At 45.3% G+C, this 19,614-nt stretch overlaps 1 protein-coding gene across 1 annotated transcript; it reads left to right on the top strand.

The window, feature by feature from the left end:
* Positions 1-829: 829 nt before the first annotated feature.
* Positions 830-19,142, top strand: LOC120043586 (carboxypeptidase A1-like). The gene is made up of 11 exons (XM_038988149.1): positions 830-897; positions 1,530-1,611; positions 14,313-14,447; positions 14,765-14,866; positions 16,864-16,965; positions 17,202-17,303; positions 17,392-17,502; positions 17,888-17,978; positions 18,191-18,390; positions 18,559-18,643; positions 18,867-19,142. Exons 1-11 carry the CDS (start codon positions 830-832, stop codon positions 19,052-19,054), a joined length of 1,266 nt encoding a protein of 421 aa, XP_038844077.1. The 3' UTR covers positions 19,055-19,142.
* The last annotated feature ends 472 nt before the right edge of the window (positions 19,143-19,614 follow it).

Genomic DNA, 19,614 nt, shown 5'->3' on the forward strand with positions numbered 1-19,614 from the left:
ACACACTGCTCGCTTAACCCAGAAGCCACCCGCACCAATGTGTCGGAGGAAACACCGTACACCTGGCAACCAAGTCAGCTTGCATGCGCCCGGCCTACCACAAGGAGTTGCTAGAGCGCGATGGGACAATGAAATCCTGGCCAGCCAAATTCTCCCCTAACCCGGACGATAGTGCGCCGCCTCATGGGTCTCCCGGTCAAGGCCGGCTGTGACACAGGCTGCAGCCTAACTATCATAAAACAGTTCCATTTCACTACGTTGCGCTTTCTGTTTTAATTTAACTCTGCTGATTATAGTGTTGCTGAATCTGACACTAACCAGGCAGTATTGTAGCACAACTTCCTGAATACAGGCTGACACAAATGCATTGGCCTACATCTGGTGCTTTGCCAAATGTGGCCCTTTTGCCGCCCTTCATAACATGTCATTGGAATTTTCTTATGAATGCTTTCTGAAGTATTTATATAGGCCTTAGAAAGGGTTTATAATGGCTTCATTAAGCCTTAAAAGTTATTGTTTGTGTAAAGCTGGACTGAGCACATAAGTCAAATGCCTTAACTTGTAGGCCTAGTATACCCACTCTACATGTTTGTTTCAGATTTATTCATAAATACATGTATTTTTTTACAAAACTCAAACTAAAGCAAATGCTGGCAAAATGGATGGCAAAGGTACAGAAACGACCCATCTGGTATTTCCCAGGATCTCCTGGCTGGGATGGGAAGAAAAGCAGCAGGCGTCATACACAAGTCCCCTTAAGCAAGGTCATGTGACCAGGACCATGGCATAAAAGGTGGTGGCCAAGGTGTGTGTCTCTACTCTATTAGCAATGATGAAGGGGCTGCTGGTCTTGACTGTGCTGTTTGTGGCCATTTTCGGCAAGGAAACATTTGAGGGGTGAGTGGATACACCAATGGTTGGTACTCATTTTGGGGAATATGTCCAATTCTATTTGGTGTCATGTTTGATATATCACCAGTAGTTGCTATATAAAGATTGTTATAAACTGGGTGGTTCGAGCCCTGAATTCTGATTGGATGAAAGCCGTGGTGTATCAGACGTTATAACACGGGGTATGACAACATTTATTTTTACTGGAATAATTATGTTGGTAACCAGTTTATAATAGCAATAAGGCACCTTGGTGCTTTGTGGTATATTGGCCATATACCACACCCCCTCGGGTCTTATTGCTTAACTGAACCATGGGAAGGGTAATAAAAACATATGTCCTGCTTGCCTCAGTGATTCTGTAGACATGAGTTGCTTTTTCAATCTGTGTGACAGTCAGGATTTATTACTTTTCAATAAATTCAAATTAATCATTAAAGATGGCTACTCAATGTTAACTGTTGAGAGGAAGCAAAACTTATGATCAAGGTTGACTCCAACTGTAAGTCATTATGTTGCTAAGCAGACGTTTCACCACAGTCTATGCTACTCAACTTCTCCCTTTCTCAACTCCAACCTCCCTCTCGGACCATTACTCAAGCATAGTTCAAATTTGAATGGTTCTCCTGTCTTTGCAGTGACCAGGTCCTTCGTATCACTGGGAAGGATGAGGTCCAGCTCGCTCTCCTGAAGGACCTGGCTGAGATGGAACATCTCCAGGTGTGGCATGACAATGATCATCATCATCATCATCATCATCATCATCATCATTATCATCATCATCATATCCACCACTGAAGCCACATATATCTAACCCCACCACCTCATTCAATACACTATAGGCTACTGCATTGGCATTTCCATTTCAATACGAAGTTTGACAAACATTGCAATGAACACAATATGAATTCATATTATTTCACTAGACCAAGGCCTGGGAGGGATAAATAATATGTTTGTCATTGTCATGGGCAAAGAAACTCAAAGGGGGTGATAATGTTAATGAACAATAATTTTGATCCGATTGTGCAAACAGATCCTCAAGGAAGATGGATCCTTTTAAATATGCTATTGGACCAAAAACAGATTTGGCTAATTAATCTGGTCCAACTATTGATGATCCACACTTCTTTGAAAATATATACAATAATCTATTGAGCTCACAAGTAACAAATTAATATATTATTATGGTGGGAGATTATAATACGGTTTCAAGTACCTCAAAGGATCGTAAAAGAAATGACAATACAAACTATCACCCTCATGCAATTAAGGAGATCACGAATATCATGGATACATTAGAACTAGTGAATATATGGAGGCTAAAAAACCCTGATCTAGTGAGATATACAGTACATGGAGGAGGCTTAATCAAGCTAACCGTCTTGACTACTTCCTTGTGTCATTCTTGCTGGCATCAAAATGTACTAAAGACCGAATGCGAACGGACCACCATCTAATTGGCCTCCACATAACTCTTACAGAATTTCCATGATGATGGGGATGGGGATATTGGAAAATTAATCAAAACCAACTGGATGACAATTTGTTCTTAACCAACACAAAATAATTCATAATTAGATTTTTTTTCTGCACAACATAGGTACTGGATTGGTACTGGACCCTTATTGTATGGGACACTTTCAAATGTACTTTTAGAGGCCATTCAATACAATACTCAAACATTGAAACAAAAACAGTTTTGATTAAAAGAGATTAGACTAATAAAGAACATAGAGGAAATAATGGTGGAGGTAGATGGCAATAAAAATTGTACAATAGAGGCACAAAATAAGTTAAAGGAAAACTTATTCAAGAACGATGAGAACGAGTGTAATTTATTAACGAGTGTAATTTATTGTAAAAATAAAGCTAACTGGACAGAACATTTTGGAAAATGCACTAAATCTTTCTTGAATCTTCAACATAGAAATGCTACCAAAAAGAATTTACAGAAACTCGTTACAAATGACGGAGTCATCCATGATTCACCAAATTATGTTTTGAAAGAGGAAGCTAAATATTTTAAGCATATGTTTTCTTTTCAGTCTCCTCCATCTCCACTGAATGATGCTAACTGTATGGATTTTCCTCTAATAATAATCGTGTAAAATTAACAAATGTACAGAAAGACCTGTGTGAAGTTAAATAAAGGTGAAATTTAAAAAAAAATATTAAAAGTCCAACTAACAGAGGATAAACTTCTTGAAGCAATTAAATCTTTTCATTCTGGAAAACCCCAGGGCTTGGTGGTATACCAGTAGAAGTATATCAGACCTTTTTTGAGGTACTCAAAGATCCATTATTAGCATGCTTTTACTACTCCTATAAAAATGGTAGACTATCAGGTACTCAGCAAGAAGGTCAGATTTTTTTTACCATCATCTTTGAAATGCAAGAGAAAGGCCATAATGTATTATTCCAGCCCATGCGCAATTTAGATTGTGGCCACTAGATGGAAGCAGTGTATGTGCAAAGTTTTAGACTGATCCAATGAACCCTTGCATATCTGTTCAAAATGTTGCATCAACACTGCCCATATGTGCCTAATTGGTTTATTAATACATTTTCAAGTTCATAATTGTGCACTCTCCTTAAACAATAGCATGGTATTCTTTCACTGTAATAGCTACTGTAAATTGGACAGTGCAGTTAGATTAACAAGAATTTAAGCTGATACATACCATATCAGATATGTCTATGTCCTGGGAAATGTTCTTGTTACTTACAACCTCATGCTAATCACATTAGCCTACGTTAGCTCAACCGTCCTGATGGGGGGGGGGGGGGGGGGGCACCGATCCCGTAGAGGTTAAAGTTATGTACTGTATAGCAACCACAGTTGTAAAATAGTAAATAATGACTACTTCTCAGAAAGAATTGAGCTGTCAAGAGGAGTAAAACAAGGCTGTCCATTGTCTCCATATCTATGTGTTATGGCCATTGAAATGCTAGCTATTAAAATCAGATCCAACAAGAACATCAAGGGGTTAGAAAAAAACTAAAGTGTCAATGTATGCCAATAACTCAAGTTTCTTCTTAAGTCCGCAATCTGGATCCCTGTACGGTCTCATTGAAGATCACTTTTCTAGCCTCTCTGGACTAAAACCCAATCATGATACGTGTACCATATTAAGTATTGGATCGTTAAATGACACAATTTTTACACTACTGTACTTTGTAGTTTACCAATAAAATGGGCTGATGGTGAAGTAGACATGCTTGGTATTCATATCTCTAAAGATGTGAACAAACTTACCACAACCAATTTCAATAGAAAGTTAGCAAAAATAGACAAGATGATGCATCCATGGAAGGGTAAATACCTGTCTATTTATAATCACATTGATTAACTCTTTGGTCCTATCACAGTTTACTTACTTACTTATGGTGCTGCCTACTCCAGACGAATCATTTTTTAAATCATATGAGCAAAGAATATTTCACTTTATTTGGAACGCTAAGCCAAACAAAATTAAACATGCCTTTTTATATAATGAATATGAGTTTGTGGGGCTGATAGGATTAAATATTACAGCATTAGACCTCTCACTAAAAGCTTCACACATACATAAATTATACTTGAACCCAAACTAGTTCTCCAGTCGATTATTAAGAAAGGCTCATCCTTTGTTCAAAAATGGCCTTTTTGCAACTTATATGGATATGAATATATAAATATATTGAATGTTTGTTCAAATCAGAGTTACAACCAACTGATTGCAGTATTACCATAAAAATGGAAGAGGCAAGTGGAAGAGGGAGAAGGTAGGGAACTGGTTTGTCTGCCATATATTAAAGACAAAAATTGTCTGAAAAAGATTGGCATAAATAGACAAATATACCAGTTACATTTGAGGACAAAAATGTTGACAGCTGCGCCATACAGGTTGCAAAATAGCTGGGAAGAGATTTTAGATGTAACGATTCCATGGCACAATATATACAAATTATTCTAACCAACAGAATACTGTATATGTACAGTGGGGAGAACACGTATTTGATATACTGCCGATTTTGCAGGTTTTCCTACTTACAAAGCATGTAGAGGTCTGTAATTTTTTATCATAGGTACACTTCAACTGTGAGAGACGGAATCTAAAACCAAAATCCAGAAAATCACATTGTATGAATTTTAAGTAATTAATTTGTATTTTATTGCATGACATAAGTATTTGATACATCAGAAAAGCAGAACTTAATATTTGGTACAGACACCTTTGTTTGCAATTACAGAGATCATACGTTTCCTGTAGTTCTTGACCAGGTTTGCACACACTGCAGCAGGGATTTTGGCCCACTCCTCCATACAGACCTTCTCCAGATCTTTCAGGTTTCGGGGCTGTCGCTGGGCAATATGGACTTTCAGCTCCCTCCAGAGATTTTCTATTGGGTTCAGGTCTGGAGACTGGCTAGGCCACTCCAGGACCTTGAGATGCTTCTTACGGAGGCACTCCTTAGTTGCCCTGGCTGTGTGTTTCGGGTCGTTGTCATGCTGGAAGACCCAGCCACGACCCATCTTCGATGCTCTTACTGAGGAAAGGAGGTTGTTGGCCAAGATCTCGCTATACATGGCCCCATCCATCCTCCCCTCAATACGGTGCAGTCGTCCTGTCCCCTTTGCAGAAAAGCATCCCCAAAGAATGATGTTTCCACCTCCATGCTTCACGGTTGGGATGGTGTTCTTGGGGTTGTACTCATCCTTCTTCTTCCTCCAAACACGGCGAGTGGAGTTTAGACCAAAAAGCTCGATTTTTGTCTCATCAGACCACATGACCTTCTCCCATTCCTCCTCTGGATCATCCAGATGGTCATTGGCAAACTTCAGACGGGCCTGGACATGCGCTGGCTTGAGCAGGGGGACCTTGCGTGCGCTGCAGGATTTTAATCCATGACGGCGTAGTGTGTTACTAATGGTTTTCTTTGAGACTGTGGTCCCAGCTCTCTTCAGGTCATTGACCAGGTCCTGCCATGTAGTTCTGGGCTGATCCCTCACCTTCCTCATGATCATTGATGCCCCACGAGGTGAGATCTTGCATGGAGCCCCAGACCATGCAAGAGGGTGATTGACCGTCATCTTGAACTTCTTCCATTTTCTAATAATTGCGCCAACAGTTGTTGCCTTCTCACTAAGCTGCTTGCCTATTGTCCTGTAGTCCATCCCAGCCTTGTGCAGGTCTACAATTTTATCCTGATGTCCTTACACAGCTCTCTGGTCTTGGCCATTGTGGAGAGGTTGGAGTCTGTTTGATTGAGTGTGTGGACAGGTGTCTTTTATACAGGTAACGAGTTCAAACAGGTGCAGTTAATACAGGTAATGAGTGGAGAACAGGAGGGCTTCTTAAAGAAAAACTAATAGGTCTGTGAGAGCCGGAATTCTTACTGGTTGGTAGGTGATCAAATACTTATGTCATGCAATAAAATGCAAATTAATTACTTAAAAATCATACAATGTGATTTTCTGGATTTTTGTTTTAGATTCCGTCTCTCACAGTTGAAGTGTACCTATGATAAAAATGACAGACCTCTACATGCTTTGTAAGTAGGAAAACCTGCAAAATCGGCAGTGTAGGACAGCTGTTTCCGTCCTCCTCTGGATACGTTGACTTCAATAAAAAACCTTGTGGTTCTCACCCCATTCCATAGACTTAAACAGTAATTATGACAACTTCTCAGAGTTCTTGCAGCATGAACTGACATGTTGTCCACCCAATCAAAGGATCGGATAATGAATCTAGTACTGAAAGCATATGCTACAGCTAGCTAGCACTGCAGTGCATAAAAGTTGTTGAGCAGTTGACTCAAAGAGAGAGAAAGACAGTAGTTGAACAGTTTGAACAAATGTATTTCTTCAAAAATGAAGAAAAAGCAAGAAAGGAAGAGAGAGAGAGAGAGCAAGCTATATTTCTTATTATTTTCACTTTCACTTACTTAGCTAGTGAATGCAGCTAGCTAGTTAAGCCTACTCAAACACATTGCTCAAACATTGAGGGATGCTATGTTACCTAGCTGGCTATGGCTATCCAACACTGGAACTCTTCCAAGTCAAGGTAAGCTTTTGGTTTGATTAATTTATTGCCACCGGGGCCCACCGGTGTAACTGCTAAACTGCTTGTACACTGTACTGTATGATTGTAGCCGGTTTACTAACGCTTTAGTTCTATTACCTATGTTGACTTGACGTTAGCTAATATGGTGACAACGATATAGGCTGTGTGTAGCGGTTAACGGTTATGATATGAAGGTTAGGCTTGGAAAGGTTTTTTCGCCTGGTCACAGATAGCTGATGTGTTGTGCACAAAAGGAAAAGGGGAGAGGAGGAGAGCACGTAGATGCATGAAGGAATTATCCAACGATCAAAAGGATCATGCTGTTTGTGTGTTGTTGCTATGAAAGTGAACTGTGCTTGCGTGTGATCAGGGGTGTATTCATTCTACCGATTCTGTTGAAAAATGTTTCTTAAACGGAAGCAAACGGAACGAAACGGGGATAAACATATCTGAATTTGTCCAATAGAAACTCTTGTTTGCAACAGTTGGACTGTCACGATCGTCTTTATGTGGAAGAGAGGACCAAGGCGCAGCGTGATACGAATACATCTTCTTTAATTATAACGAAGACGAAACAAACACTCTTACAAACTAATACAAAACAACAAACGACCGTGAAGCTACAAACCTACGTGCACACATGCAACATAAACATAGACAATTACCCACAACAGCCTAATGCCTATGGCTGCCTTAAATATGGCTCCCAATCAGAGACAATGAAAGACAGCTGTCTCTGATTGAGAACCACTCAGGCAACCATAGACATACCTAGACACCTACACTGAACACAACCCCATAATCTCTACAAAACCCCCTATACAATACAACCACCCAAGACGAGACAAATACACACAAACATCCCCCCTGTCACACCCTGACCTAACTAAAATAATACAGAAAACAAAGATAACTAAGGCCAGGGCGTGACAGTACCCCCCCCCCAAAGGTGCGGACTCCGGCCGCAAAACCTGACACAGAAGGGGAGGGTCCGGGTGGGCCTTCCTACGGCGGCGGCTCGGGTGCGGGACGTGGCCCCCACTCCACCATAGTTAATACCCGCTTTGGTGGCTCTGGCAGATCCTGGCTGACTGGCGGCTCTGGCAGAACCTGGCTGGCTGGCGGCTCTGGCAGATCCTGGCTGGCTGGCGGCTCTGGCTGCTCCTGGCTGGCGGGCGGCTCTGGCAGATCCTGGCTGGCGGGCGGCTCTGGCTGCTCCTGTCTGGCGGGCGGCTCTGGCTGCTCCTGTCTGGCGGGCGGCTCTGACTGCTCCTGTCTGGCGGGCGGCTCTGGCTGCTCCTGTCTGGCGGGCGGCTCTGGCTGCTCCTGTCTGGCGGGCGGCTCTGGCTGCTCCTGTCTGGCGGGCGGCTCTAGCGGCTCCTGTCTGGCGGGCGGCTCTAGCGGCTCCTGACTGACGGACGGCTCTAGCGGCTCCTGACTGACGGACGGCTTTGAAAGCTCAAGACATACGGGCAGTTCAGGCGGCTCTGGGCAGACGGGCAGCGCAGGCGGCGCTTGGCAGACGGACAGCGCAGACGGCGTTGGGCAGGCGGGCAGTGCAGGCGACGCTGGGCAGGCGGACAGCGCAGACGGCTCTGGGCAGGCAGGCAGCTCAGATAGCGCTGGGCAGATGGCAGACTCTGGCCGGCTGAGGCGCACAGTAGGCCTGGTGCGTGGTACCGGAACTGGAGGTACCGGGCTAAGGACACGCACCTCAAGGCTAGTGCGGGGAGCAGCAACAGGACGCACAGGACTCTGGAGACGCACAGGAGGCTTGGTGCGTGGTGCCGGAACTGGTGGTACCGGGCTGGAGACACACACCATAGGGCGAGTGCGTGGAGGAGGAACAGGGCTCTGGAGACACACTGGAAGCCTGGTGCATGGTGTTAGCACTGGTGGTACTGGGCTGGGGCGTGGAGGTGGCGCCGGATATACCGGACCGTGCAGGCGTACTGGCTCCCTTGAGCACTGAGCCTGCCCAACCTTACCTGGTTGAATGCTCCCCGTAGCCCGACCAGTGCAGGGAGGTGGAATAACCCGCACTGGGCTGTGTTGGCGAACCGGGGACACCATGCGTAAGGCTGGTGCCATGTATGCCGGCCCGAGGAGACGCACTGGTGACCAGACGCGTTGAGCCGGCTTCATGGCACCTGGCTCAATGCTCAATCTAGCCCTGCCAGTGCGGGGAGGTGGAATAACCCGCACCGGGCTATGCACACGTACAGGAGACACCATGCGCTCTACTGCATAACACGGTGTTTGCCCGTACTCTCACACTCCACGGTAAGCATAGGGAGTTGGCGCAGGTCTCCTACCTGACTTCGCCACACTCTGTTGTAGCCTCCCCCCCCAAGAAATTTTTGGGTTTGACTCGCGGGCTTCCAGCCTTCCTTCCGTGCTGCCTCCTCATATCGCCTCTTCTCGGCTTTAGCTGCCTCCAGCTCTTCACGAGGGAGGCGATATTCTCCCGGTTGTGCCCAAGGTCCCTTACCATCCAGTATCTCCTCCCAAATCCAAGAATCCTGTATGCGCTGCTCCTGCTGCTGCTTATCACGCTGCTTGTGTCACGTTCCTGACCTGTTTTCTGTTGTTTGGTATGTGTTTAATTGGTCAGGGCGTGAGTTTTGGGTGGGTAGTCTATGTTATGTGTTTTCTATGTTGGGTTAATGGGTTGCCTGGTATGGCTCTCAATTAGAGGCAGGTGTTTGGCGTTTCCTCTGATTGAGAGTCATATTAAGGTAGGTTGTTTCACATTGTTTGTTGTGGGTGGTTGTCTCCTGTGTCAGTGTCTGTATGTTACGCCACACGGGACTGTTTCAGTTTGTTTGTTTGTTCGTTCGGTTTATGTAGTCTGTTCCTGTTTCATGCGTTCTTCGTGTCATGTAAGTTCCTATGTTCAGGTGCGTCTACGTCGTTTGTTGTTTTGTAGTTTGTTAAAGTGTTTTCGTGTTTTTTCGTCCTGTCAAATAAATCATTATGAATTCACACCCCGCTGCACTTTGGTCCAATCCTTGCTACTCCTCTTCGGATGAGGAGAAGGAGGAAGCCCGTTACAGAACCACCCACCAAACCCGGATCAAGCAGCGGGTTAACGGACAGCGCACAAAGCAGGATTTCTGGTCTTGGGAGGAAATCATGGAAGGAAAAGGACCATGGGCTAAGGTTGGAGTGAATCGCCGCCCATGGGAACAGCTGGAGGCAGCTCGGAGAGCGGAGGAAACCGGAGAGAGGAACCGGCGTTATGAGGGGACTCGTCTAGCACGGAAGCCTGAAAAGCCCGCAAGTACAACCCAAAAATGTCTTGGGGGGGGGGGCTAAGAGGTAGTGGGTCTAGGGCAGGTAGGAGACCTGCGCCCACTTCCCAGGCTAACCGTGGAGAGCGGGAGTACGGGCAGACACCGTGTTACGCAGTAGAGCGCACGGTGTCTCCTGTACGTGTGCATAGCCCGGTGCGGGTTATTCCACCTCCCCGCACTGGTAGGGCTAGATTGAGCATTGAGCCAAGTGCCATGAAGCCGGCTCTACATATCTGGCCACCAGTACGTCTCCTTGGGCCGGCTTACATGGCACCAGCCTTACGCATGGTGTCCCCGGTTCGCCTACATAGCCCGGTGCGGGTTATTCCACCTCCCCGCACTGGTCAGGCGACGGGGGAGCATACAACCAGGTAAGGTTGGGCAGGTTCAGTGCTCAAGGGAGCCAGTACGCCTACACGGTCCGGTATATCCGGCGCCACCTTCCCGCCCCAGCTCAGTACCACCAGTGCCTGCACCACGCACCAAGCCTCATGTGCGTCCTCAGAGCCCTGTACGCACTGTTCCTCCTCCACGCACTCTCCCTGTGGTGCGTGTCTCAAGCTCAGTGCCTCCAGTTTCGGCACCACGCATCAAGCCTCCTGTGCGTCTCCAGAGCCCTGTACGCACTGTTCCTTCTCCCCGCACTCGCCCTGAGGTGCGTGCCCTCAGCCCGGTACCTCCAGTTCCGATACCACGCACCAGTCCTATAGTGCGCATCGAGAGTCCAGTGTGCCCTGTTCCTGCTCCCCGCACTAGCCTTGAGGTGCGTGTCTCCAGTCCGGTACCACCAGTTCCGGCACCACGCACCAGGCCTACTGTGCGCCTCAGCAGGTCAGAGTCGGCTGTCTGCCCAACGCCGCCTGCACTGCTCGTCTGCCCAGCACCGTCTGAGCCATCTGTCTGCCCAGCACCGTCTGAGCCATCCGTCTGCCCAGCGCCGTCTGAGCCATCCGTCTGCCCAGCGCCTTCTGAGCCATCCGTCTGCCCAGCGCCTTCTGAGCCATCCGTCTGCCACGAGCCATTAGAGCCGCCCGTCTGTCCCGAGCCATTAGAGCCGTCCGTCAGTCAGGAGCCGCTAGAGCCGTCCGTCAGTCAGGAGCTGCCAGAGCCGCCAGCCAGTCAGGAGCTGCCAGAGCCGCCATCCAGTCAGAAGCTGCCAGAGCCGCCAGCCAGTCAGGAGCTGCCAGAGCCGCCAGCCAGTCAGGAGCGGCCAGAGCCGCCAGCCAGTCAGGAGCTGCCAGAACCGCCAGCCAGTCAGGAGCTGCCCTACAGTCATGAGCTGCCCTACAGTCATGAGCTGCCCTACAGTCATGAGCTGCCCTACAGTCATGAGCTGCCCTTCAGTCATGAGCTGCCCTTCAGTCATGAGCTGCCCTTCAGTCATGAGCTGCCCTCCAGTCATGAGCTGCCCTCCAGTCATGAGCTGCCCTCCAGTCATGAGCTGCCCTACAGTCATGAGCTGCCCTACAGTCATGAGCTGCCCTCCAGTCATGAGCTGCCCTCCAGTCATGAGCTGCCACTCAGTCCGGAGCTGCCACTCAGTCCGGAGCTGCCACTCAGTCCGGAGCTGCCACTCAGTCCGGAGCTGCCACCCAGTCCGGAGCTGCCACCCAGTCCGGAGCTGCCACCCAGTCCGGAGCTGCCACTCAGTCCGGAGCTGCCATTAGTACAGAGTTGTCCCTCTGTCCTAAGCTACCTCTCTGTCCGGAGCTACCTCTCTGTCCGGAGCTACCTCTCTGTCCGGAGCTACCTCTCTGTCCGGAGCTACCTCTCTGTCCTGAGCTACCTCTCTGTCCTGAGCTACCTCTCTGTTCTGAGCTACCTCTCTGTCCTGAGCTGTCTCCTCTATGTAGGAGGGGCCTTAGTGAAGGTTCCTGGACCATGGTCGGGGGCGAGGGTCGCCACTCAAAGGACGCGAAGGAGAGGGACAAAGACAGTGGTGGAGTGGTGTCCTCGTCCACCGCCGGAGCCGCCACCGCGGACAGATGCCCACCCAGACCCTCCCCTTGAGTTGTAGGGGTGCGCCCGGAGTTCGCACCTTGAAGGGGGGGTTCTGTCACGTTCCTGACCTGTTTTCTGTTGTTTGGTATGTGTTTAATTGGTCAGGGCGTGAGTTTTGGGTGGGTAGTCTATGTTATGTGTTTTCTATGTTGGGTTAATGGGTTGCCTGGTATGGCTCTCAATTAGAGGCAGGTGTTTGGCGTTTCCTCTGATTGAGAGTCATATTAAGGTAGGTTGTTTCACATTGTTTGTTGTGGGTGGTTGTCTCCTGTGTCAGTGTCTGTATGTTACGCCACACGGGACTGTTTCGGTTTGTTTGTTCGTTCGTTCGGTTTATGTAGTCTGTTCCTGTTTCATGCGTTCTTCGTGTCATGTAAGTTCCTATGTTCAGGTGCGTCTACGTCGTTTGTTGTTTTGTAGTTTGTTAAAGTGTTTTCGTGTTTTTTCGTCCTGTCAAATAAATCATTATGAATTCACACCCCGCTGCACTTTGGTCCAATCCTTGCTACTCCTCTTCGGATGAGGAGAAGGAGGAAGCCCGTTACAGCTTGGTCCTGGTATGGTGGGTAATTCTGTCACGATCGTCTTTATGTGGAAGAGAGGACCAAGGCGCAGCGTGATACGAATACATCTTCTTTAATTATAACGAAGACGAAACAAACACTCTTACAAACTAATACAAAACAACAAACGACCGTGAAGCTACAAACCTACGTGCACACATGCAACATAGACATAGACAATTACCCACAACAGCCTAATGCCTATGGCTGCCTTAAATATGGCTCCCAATCAGAGACAATGAAAGACAGCTGTCTCTGATTGAGAACCACTCAGGCAACCATAGACATACCTAGACACCTACACTGAACACAACCCCATAATCTCTACAAAAACCCCTATACAATACAACCACCCAAGACGAGACAAATACACACAAACATCCCCCCGTCACACCCTGACCTAACTAAAATAATACAGAAAACAAAGATAACTAAGGCCAGGGCGTGACATGGACTAATGATAACACCCTAGAGCAGCTAGATGCAGGCAAGATTGTGCAAGGTGGTTGTAACGATGTGTGCTGAGAGTCGGGAAGCAAGTACAGGGAATGAGTGTTTTAATTAATAAATAAACAAACCAATAAATACGAAACACAAACAACGCACCGACATGAAACAGAGTCAATAACACCTGAAGAAAGAACCAAGGGGAGTGACAGATATAGGGAAGATAATCAAGGAGGTGATGGAGTCCGGGTGAGTGTCATGAGGTGCAGCTGCGCGAGACGATGTTGACAGGTGTGCGGGATAATCAGCAGCCTGATGACCTAGAGGCCGGAGAGGGAGTATACGTGACAGTGGTATTGAATATGTCAATGTCTGTCACCTTGATTACTCTAATTTCTCTCGACCTGTGCACATACGTTATAAACTTTCATTTATAGGCTAGGTTGTAGCAACCTCATGAATGGTATAGGGAAAATTTGAGTATCATATAGCAGCTAGCCTAAACCTATCGATGTTACATTGAGCTGGGTGAATGGAATATGAATGACAGTCATCCAATATACTGTAATAGAAAAAAGGCCACGCTCATAAAAACATTATCGTCCTCCCTCATCTTAAACGGCACCGACCGCCACTGTTATGTGTCTATGTATATACAGTACATTTATGTGTATAATAAAATATCTACGTGTATATGTATAAATGTGTGTATGTATGTATGTACTGTCTGTATGTAAAATATATCTTTGTCAGGTGAATGCTGTATATAAAAGTACCATTTATGTAGTATGTAAAATGTAATATATAAAATGTGTGTATATGTAACAAGAAAGCTTTAAAACCAAAAAAAGCTACGGATGGGTTAATAATAAAAATAAACAAATAAAAAAGTTACAATAAAAAATGTACTTGACCATGCATTTCCTTTTCACTAGCTGTTCAAAGTGCTTGCTATGTTGGCTTAACATGTCAACTTGTCTTCCTTCCTCCTCTCTCTCCTCCCTCCTCTCTCTTCTCCCTCCTCTCTCTTCTCCCTCCTCTCTCTTCTCCCTCCTCTCTCCAAGCTGGATGTGTGGATGGAGCCCAATGACCTCTCCACTCCTGTGGACATCAGAGTTCCCTTCACCAGCCTGCAGACTGTCAAGGCCTTCCTGGAGACTGAAGACATCCCGTACTCCGTCATGATCATGGACCTACAGGTAGGATCATACAGACACACACAATATAATTATGGGGTGGGTAGGAGTTGAGGAAGAAGTGACTGAGCTCAGGGAGATTACTTCAGTCTTTACTATGTCTTGAAATAGTATGTCCATGTCATGACTTACAGTAAATAAATAAGATGGTTGAATAAGATTATGTGCAACAGCTCAATTTTATCTTTGCTCACAATGATCAAAAGAGATTCGGATAAGTCATATGGAATAACTACATCTTGTTTCATAATAGTGTTATAAATCATTGTAAAGTGTTATAAAGCCTTGTAGTGACCTTTTGACCCCCGTTATGCCCACAGGTTATGTTGGACGAGGAGCAGGACCAGATGCTGAGTGCACGTGCCGCTGCCCCCAGAACCACCAATGATTACGACTACTCCAACTACCACGACATTGCTGATGTACAGTTGAAGTCGGAAGTTTACATACACCTTAGCCAAATACATTTAAACTCAGTTTTTCACAATTCCTGACATTTAATCCTAGTAAAAATGCCCTGTCTTAGGTCAGTTAGGATCACCACTTATTTTAAGAATGTGAAATGTCAGAAAAATAGGAAAGAGAATGATTTATTTCAGCTTTTATTTCTTTCATCACATTCCCAGTGGGTCAGAAGTTTACATACACTCAATTAGTATTTGTTAGCATTGCCTTTAAATTGTTTAACTTGGGTCAAACGTTTCAGGTAGTCTTCCACAAGCTTCCCACAATAAGTTGGGTGAATTTTGGCCCATTTCTCCTGACAGAGCTGGTGTAATTGAGTCAGGTTTGTAGGCCTCCTTGCTCGCACACACTTTTTCAGTTCTGCCCACAAATCTTCTGTAGGATTGAGGTCAGAACTTTGTGATGGCCACTCCAATACCTTGACTTTGTTGTCCTTAAGCCATTTTGCCACATCTTTGGAAGTATGCTTGGGGTCATTGTCCATTTGGAACCCATTTGCGACCAAGCGTTAACTTCCTGACTGATGTCTTGAGATGTTGCTTCAATATATCCACATGATTTTCCTCCCACATGATGCCATATATTTTGTGAAGTGCACCAGGCCCTCCTGCAGCAAAGCACCCCCACAACATGATGCTGCCACCCCCGTGCTTCACGGTTGGGATGGTGTTCTTCGGCTTGCAAGCCTCCCCCTTTTTCCTCCAAACATAACGATGGTCATTATGGCCAAACAGTTCTATTTTTGTTTCATCAGACCAGAGGACATTTCTCCAAAAAGTACAATATTTGTCCCCATGTGCAGTTGCAAACCGTAGTCTGGCTTTTTTATGGCGGTTTTGGAGCAGTGGCTTCTTCCTTGCTGAGCAGCATTTCAGGTTATGTCGATATAGGACTCGTTTTACTGCGGATAAAGATACTTTTGTACTTGTTACCTCCAGCATCTTCACAAGGTCCTTTGCTGTTGTTCTGGGATTTATTTGCTTTTTTCGCACCAAAGTACGTTAATCTCTTCCTGAGCGGTATGATGGCTGCGTAGTCCCATGGTGTTTATACTTGCGTACTATTGTTTGTACAGATGAATGTGGTACCTTCAGGTGTTTGGAAATTGCTCCCAAGGATGAACCAGACTTGTGGAGGTGTACAATTTTCTTCTGAGGTCTTGGCTAATTTATTTTGATTTTCCCATGATGTCAAGCAAAGAGGCACTGAGTTTGAAGGTAGGTCTTGAAATACATCCACAGGTACTACTCCAATTGACTCAAATGATGTCAATTAGCCTATCAGAAGCTTCTAAAGCCATGACATCATTTTCTGGAGTTTTCCAAGCTGTTTAAAGGCACAGTCAATTTAGTGTATTAAACTTCTGACCCACTGGAATTGTGATACAGTGAATTATAAGTGAAATAATCTGTCTGTAAACAATTGTTGGAAAAATTATTTGTGTCATGCACAAAGTAGATGTCTTATCCGACTTGCCAAAACTATAGTTTGTTAACAAGAAATTTGTGGAGTGGTTGAAAAACTAGTTTTAATGACTCCAACCTAAGTATGTATACTTCCGACTTCAACTGTAAGTACCAACCCATCACACAAGTATCAAGGAGAAATGGCCCATTTCACATGATCACTCTGAACTCACACTGAGTGAGACATCTTTAATACTGTCATCGTAAGACCTACCTAAGAATTCTGTAAGCAAATCAAGACACTGTTTTCTGTTGTTGAAACCTACAGTATTTTGGGGAACACCTTATTTGAAGTGTCCTTACATAAGGAGTTCATAAAACAGTCAACAGCAGAACATAAGGATTCATGAAAAGCTTATGTCAACATCCGCAAATTGACAGTATCAACCTCTCTCTGTCTCTCTCTCTGTCTCTGTCTCTGTCTCTGTCTCTGTCTCTGTCTCTGTCTCTGTCTCTGTCTCTGTCTCTATCTCTATCTATCTCATCAGATCTATAGTTTCCAGGACATGCTTGTGGCTGAGAACCCCAATCTGGTCAGCAAGATCGTGATTGGCCAGAGTTACCAGGGACGCACCCTGAATGTGCTCAAGGTAAGTTCCTGACGAGAGTGGCATGTTTTATCTGCTATGGCCTTGTCATTTTACTAGTACTCTTTACAAGTGAAATATAGATTTAAAGTCAGTGAAGGTAGTTTTTTCCTAATCCCGGACGAGGCCCTATTTTTGGTACATGTTACATGTTACATGGTTGTATGTTAAATGTGTATCAAGTTTACAGTATTTGAGGATAGGTGTTCTTTACACCCCCCTTCTTCTCTCTTTTCTAGTTCAGTACTGGTGGAACCAACAGACCTGGTATCTGGCTTGACACAGGAATCCATTCCAGGGAATGGATCACTCAAGCTAGCGGCACCTGGTTCGCAAAGAAGGTCCGTGTTTTCTTCACCACAGTCTTTAAACCTTTCCCCTCTCTTCATCTACACATGTATCACTTTAACCTTCTGTTTCCATATTCAGATTGTGACCGACTACGGACATGACGCCGCCCTCACCGCCATCTTGGACAAGATGGACATCTTCCTGGAGATTGTGACCAACCCCGATGGCTACTACTACACCCACAATAGTGTGAGTCTCTCATCACAATAGAAAATGCCCTTACATTTCTAGGTTGATCACAAATTTTGATTACAATGTCATCTCTCCATTTCAATTGACCTCTTCTTTTTTCAGTGATTATTTTATAAGGTCAAAGGGCACATATCAGACTAGGGAGTTGAACACAACAGCCACTCTCATCCTCTTTGATTACTAACTACATATTACATATGTATGCGTGATCTGAATCTCTAATACCAAATATAATCTATCTAATATTGCTTTCACAGTGTTTCGGTATTGTATCCTGCTTTGTCATTTGACTTCGCTCTGACATCATCAACTGCTGCTCACAGCTATGCACTAGACAAAACCAAACAAACCATGAGTCACGATGACTGTTTATGTTCCACAGAACCGTATGTGGCGTAAGACCAGGAAGCCCAACCCTGGCTCTTCCTGTGTTGGAACTGACCCCAACAGGAACTGGGATGCTGGTTTTGGAGGTATACTTTTCCTTGTCACTTGAATGTTGCAAAACACTTTATATTCAAATACAATAGATTCAGAGGTCACAAATTGAATAAGATAACAAATCAAAAGTTTTTGTCAATTAAAATGGTATCTCCTTGCCCTTGGTGAGATAGTATGTTACTGTTAATGTTTAGTAGGGCACTAATCTTTCTTTACCATTTGTTTCCTCCCTGGTCTTTGGTAGAGCCCGGCTCCAGTGGCAGTCCCTGCTCTGAGACTTACCGCGGACCCGAAGCTCACTCTGAGTCTGAGGTCAATTCCATTGTGGACTTTGTAAAGTCTCACGGCAACCTGAAGGCCTTCGTGTCTATCCATTCCTACTCCCAGATGCTCCTCTACCCCTACGGTTACACCAGTACCCCCTGCAAGGACCAGAGCGAACTGGTGAGTCTAGCAACCATTAACTAGTTGTCTTTGACATGTCTAGTAACACCTTGTGGCATTTGTTCCACTAGGGAGTGCCCTGCCAGCATTCTCCACCATATGTGGCCTCACCGGGGAAGGGTGATGCCAGCATGGTACTTTTACATGACTAGTATTATCTTCTCACAGCACGACCTGGCCATGAAGGCAATCACTGAACTGGCTTCCCTGTACGGAACCTCTTACAGATACGGCAGCACAATCAACACCATCTGTAAGTGTCTAACACCAGCTAAACATTTTCACTGCTTTAATGGCTCCCATCCCATGCCATTCCAATGTAGTCCCGCTCATTCTACCAACATGAGTACACACCATCTGTATAACCTAACCAAAGTCATTACAATATTCTTATCTTATGGTTTGTATACTCGTACATACTCTGTGAATTAAAAACAGAAACTATGGTCTATTCCCTTCTTTCTTGTCATTTCCAGACCAGGCTAGTGGTACCACTGTTGACTGGACCTACAACCAGGGCATCAAGTACTCCTACACCTTCGAGCTGAGAGACACTGGTCGCTATGGTTTCATCCTGCCAGCCAATCAGATCCTCCCTACTGCCAAGGAGACTTGGCTGGCTCTGATGGCCATCATGGAGCACACCAAGGACAACACCAACTAGAGGGTTCACCATGACAACCCACTGGACACTGTGAATCCACTAAGGCTGTTTACAGGCCACAAACAGAAGAATAAATGTTTACTGTTATACCTGATTTTGTCTTCTATTTCATTTCATTTGACTTGAGGTGATGTTGAAATGAAGCAAAGAGAAAGGTTGCTATGGTTGAAGGTCTTAACATGGTCATTATAATGTATTACAACAAAAAACAACACTAGTCCATAGAGAGTACAGCATTCAATTTCACCATTCTACACTTTTTAAAGTAAGGATAACTATTTTTGTATTCTTCATATTCCCAATTCAAATGATGACATGAACTGCTACTGGACAACTTAGTGATTCCGCCAATGAAAAATGTAAAGTTCATATGCTGTATAATTTTGGGTTGCATAAGTTGTTTATGTGTATCTCTCACATAGGGTGCCAATGCTAGAAAACTGGTTATGGTTTTCCCAATGAAAATAAGCACCCTTTGGGTGTGGGAAATATGGACATTTCTAGGGAGTGATGTGCCATATAAAGCAGTTTTGGTGTCTCTCTGTCTCCAAGGCTTGCGG

This window comes from Salvelinus namaycush, unplaced genomic scaffold (genome assembly GCF_016432855.1).
Source record: "Salvelinus namaycush isolate Seneca unplaced genomic scaffold, SaNama_1.0 Scaffold97, whole genome shotgun sequence".
Classification (NCBI taxonomy): domain Eukaryota; kingdom Metazoa; phylum Chordata; class Actinopteri; order Salmoniformes; family Salmonidae; genus Salvelinus; species Salvelinus namaycush.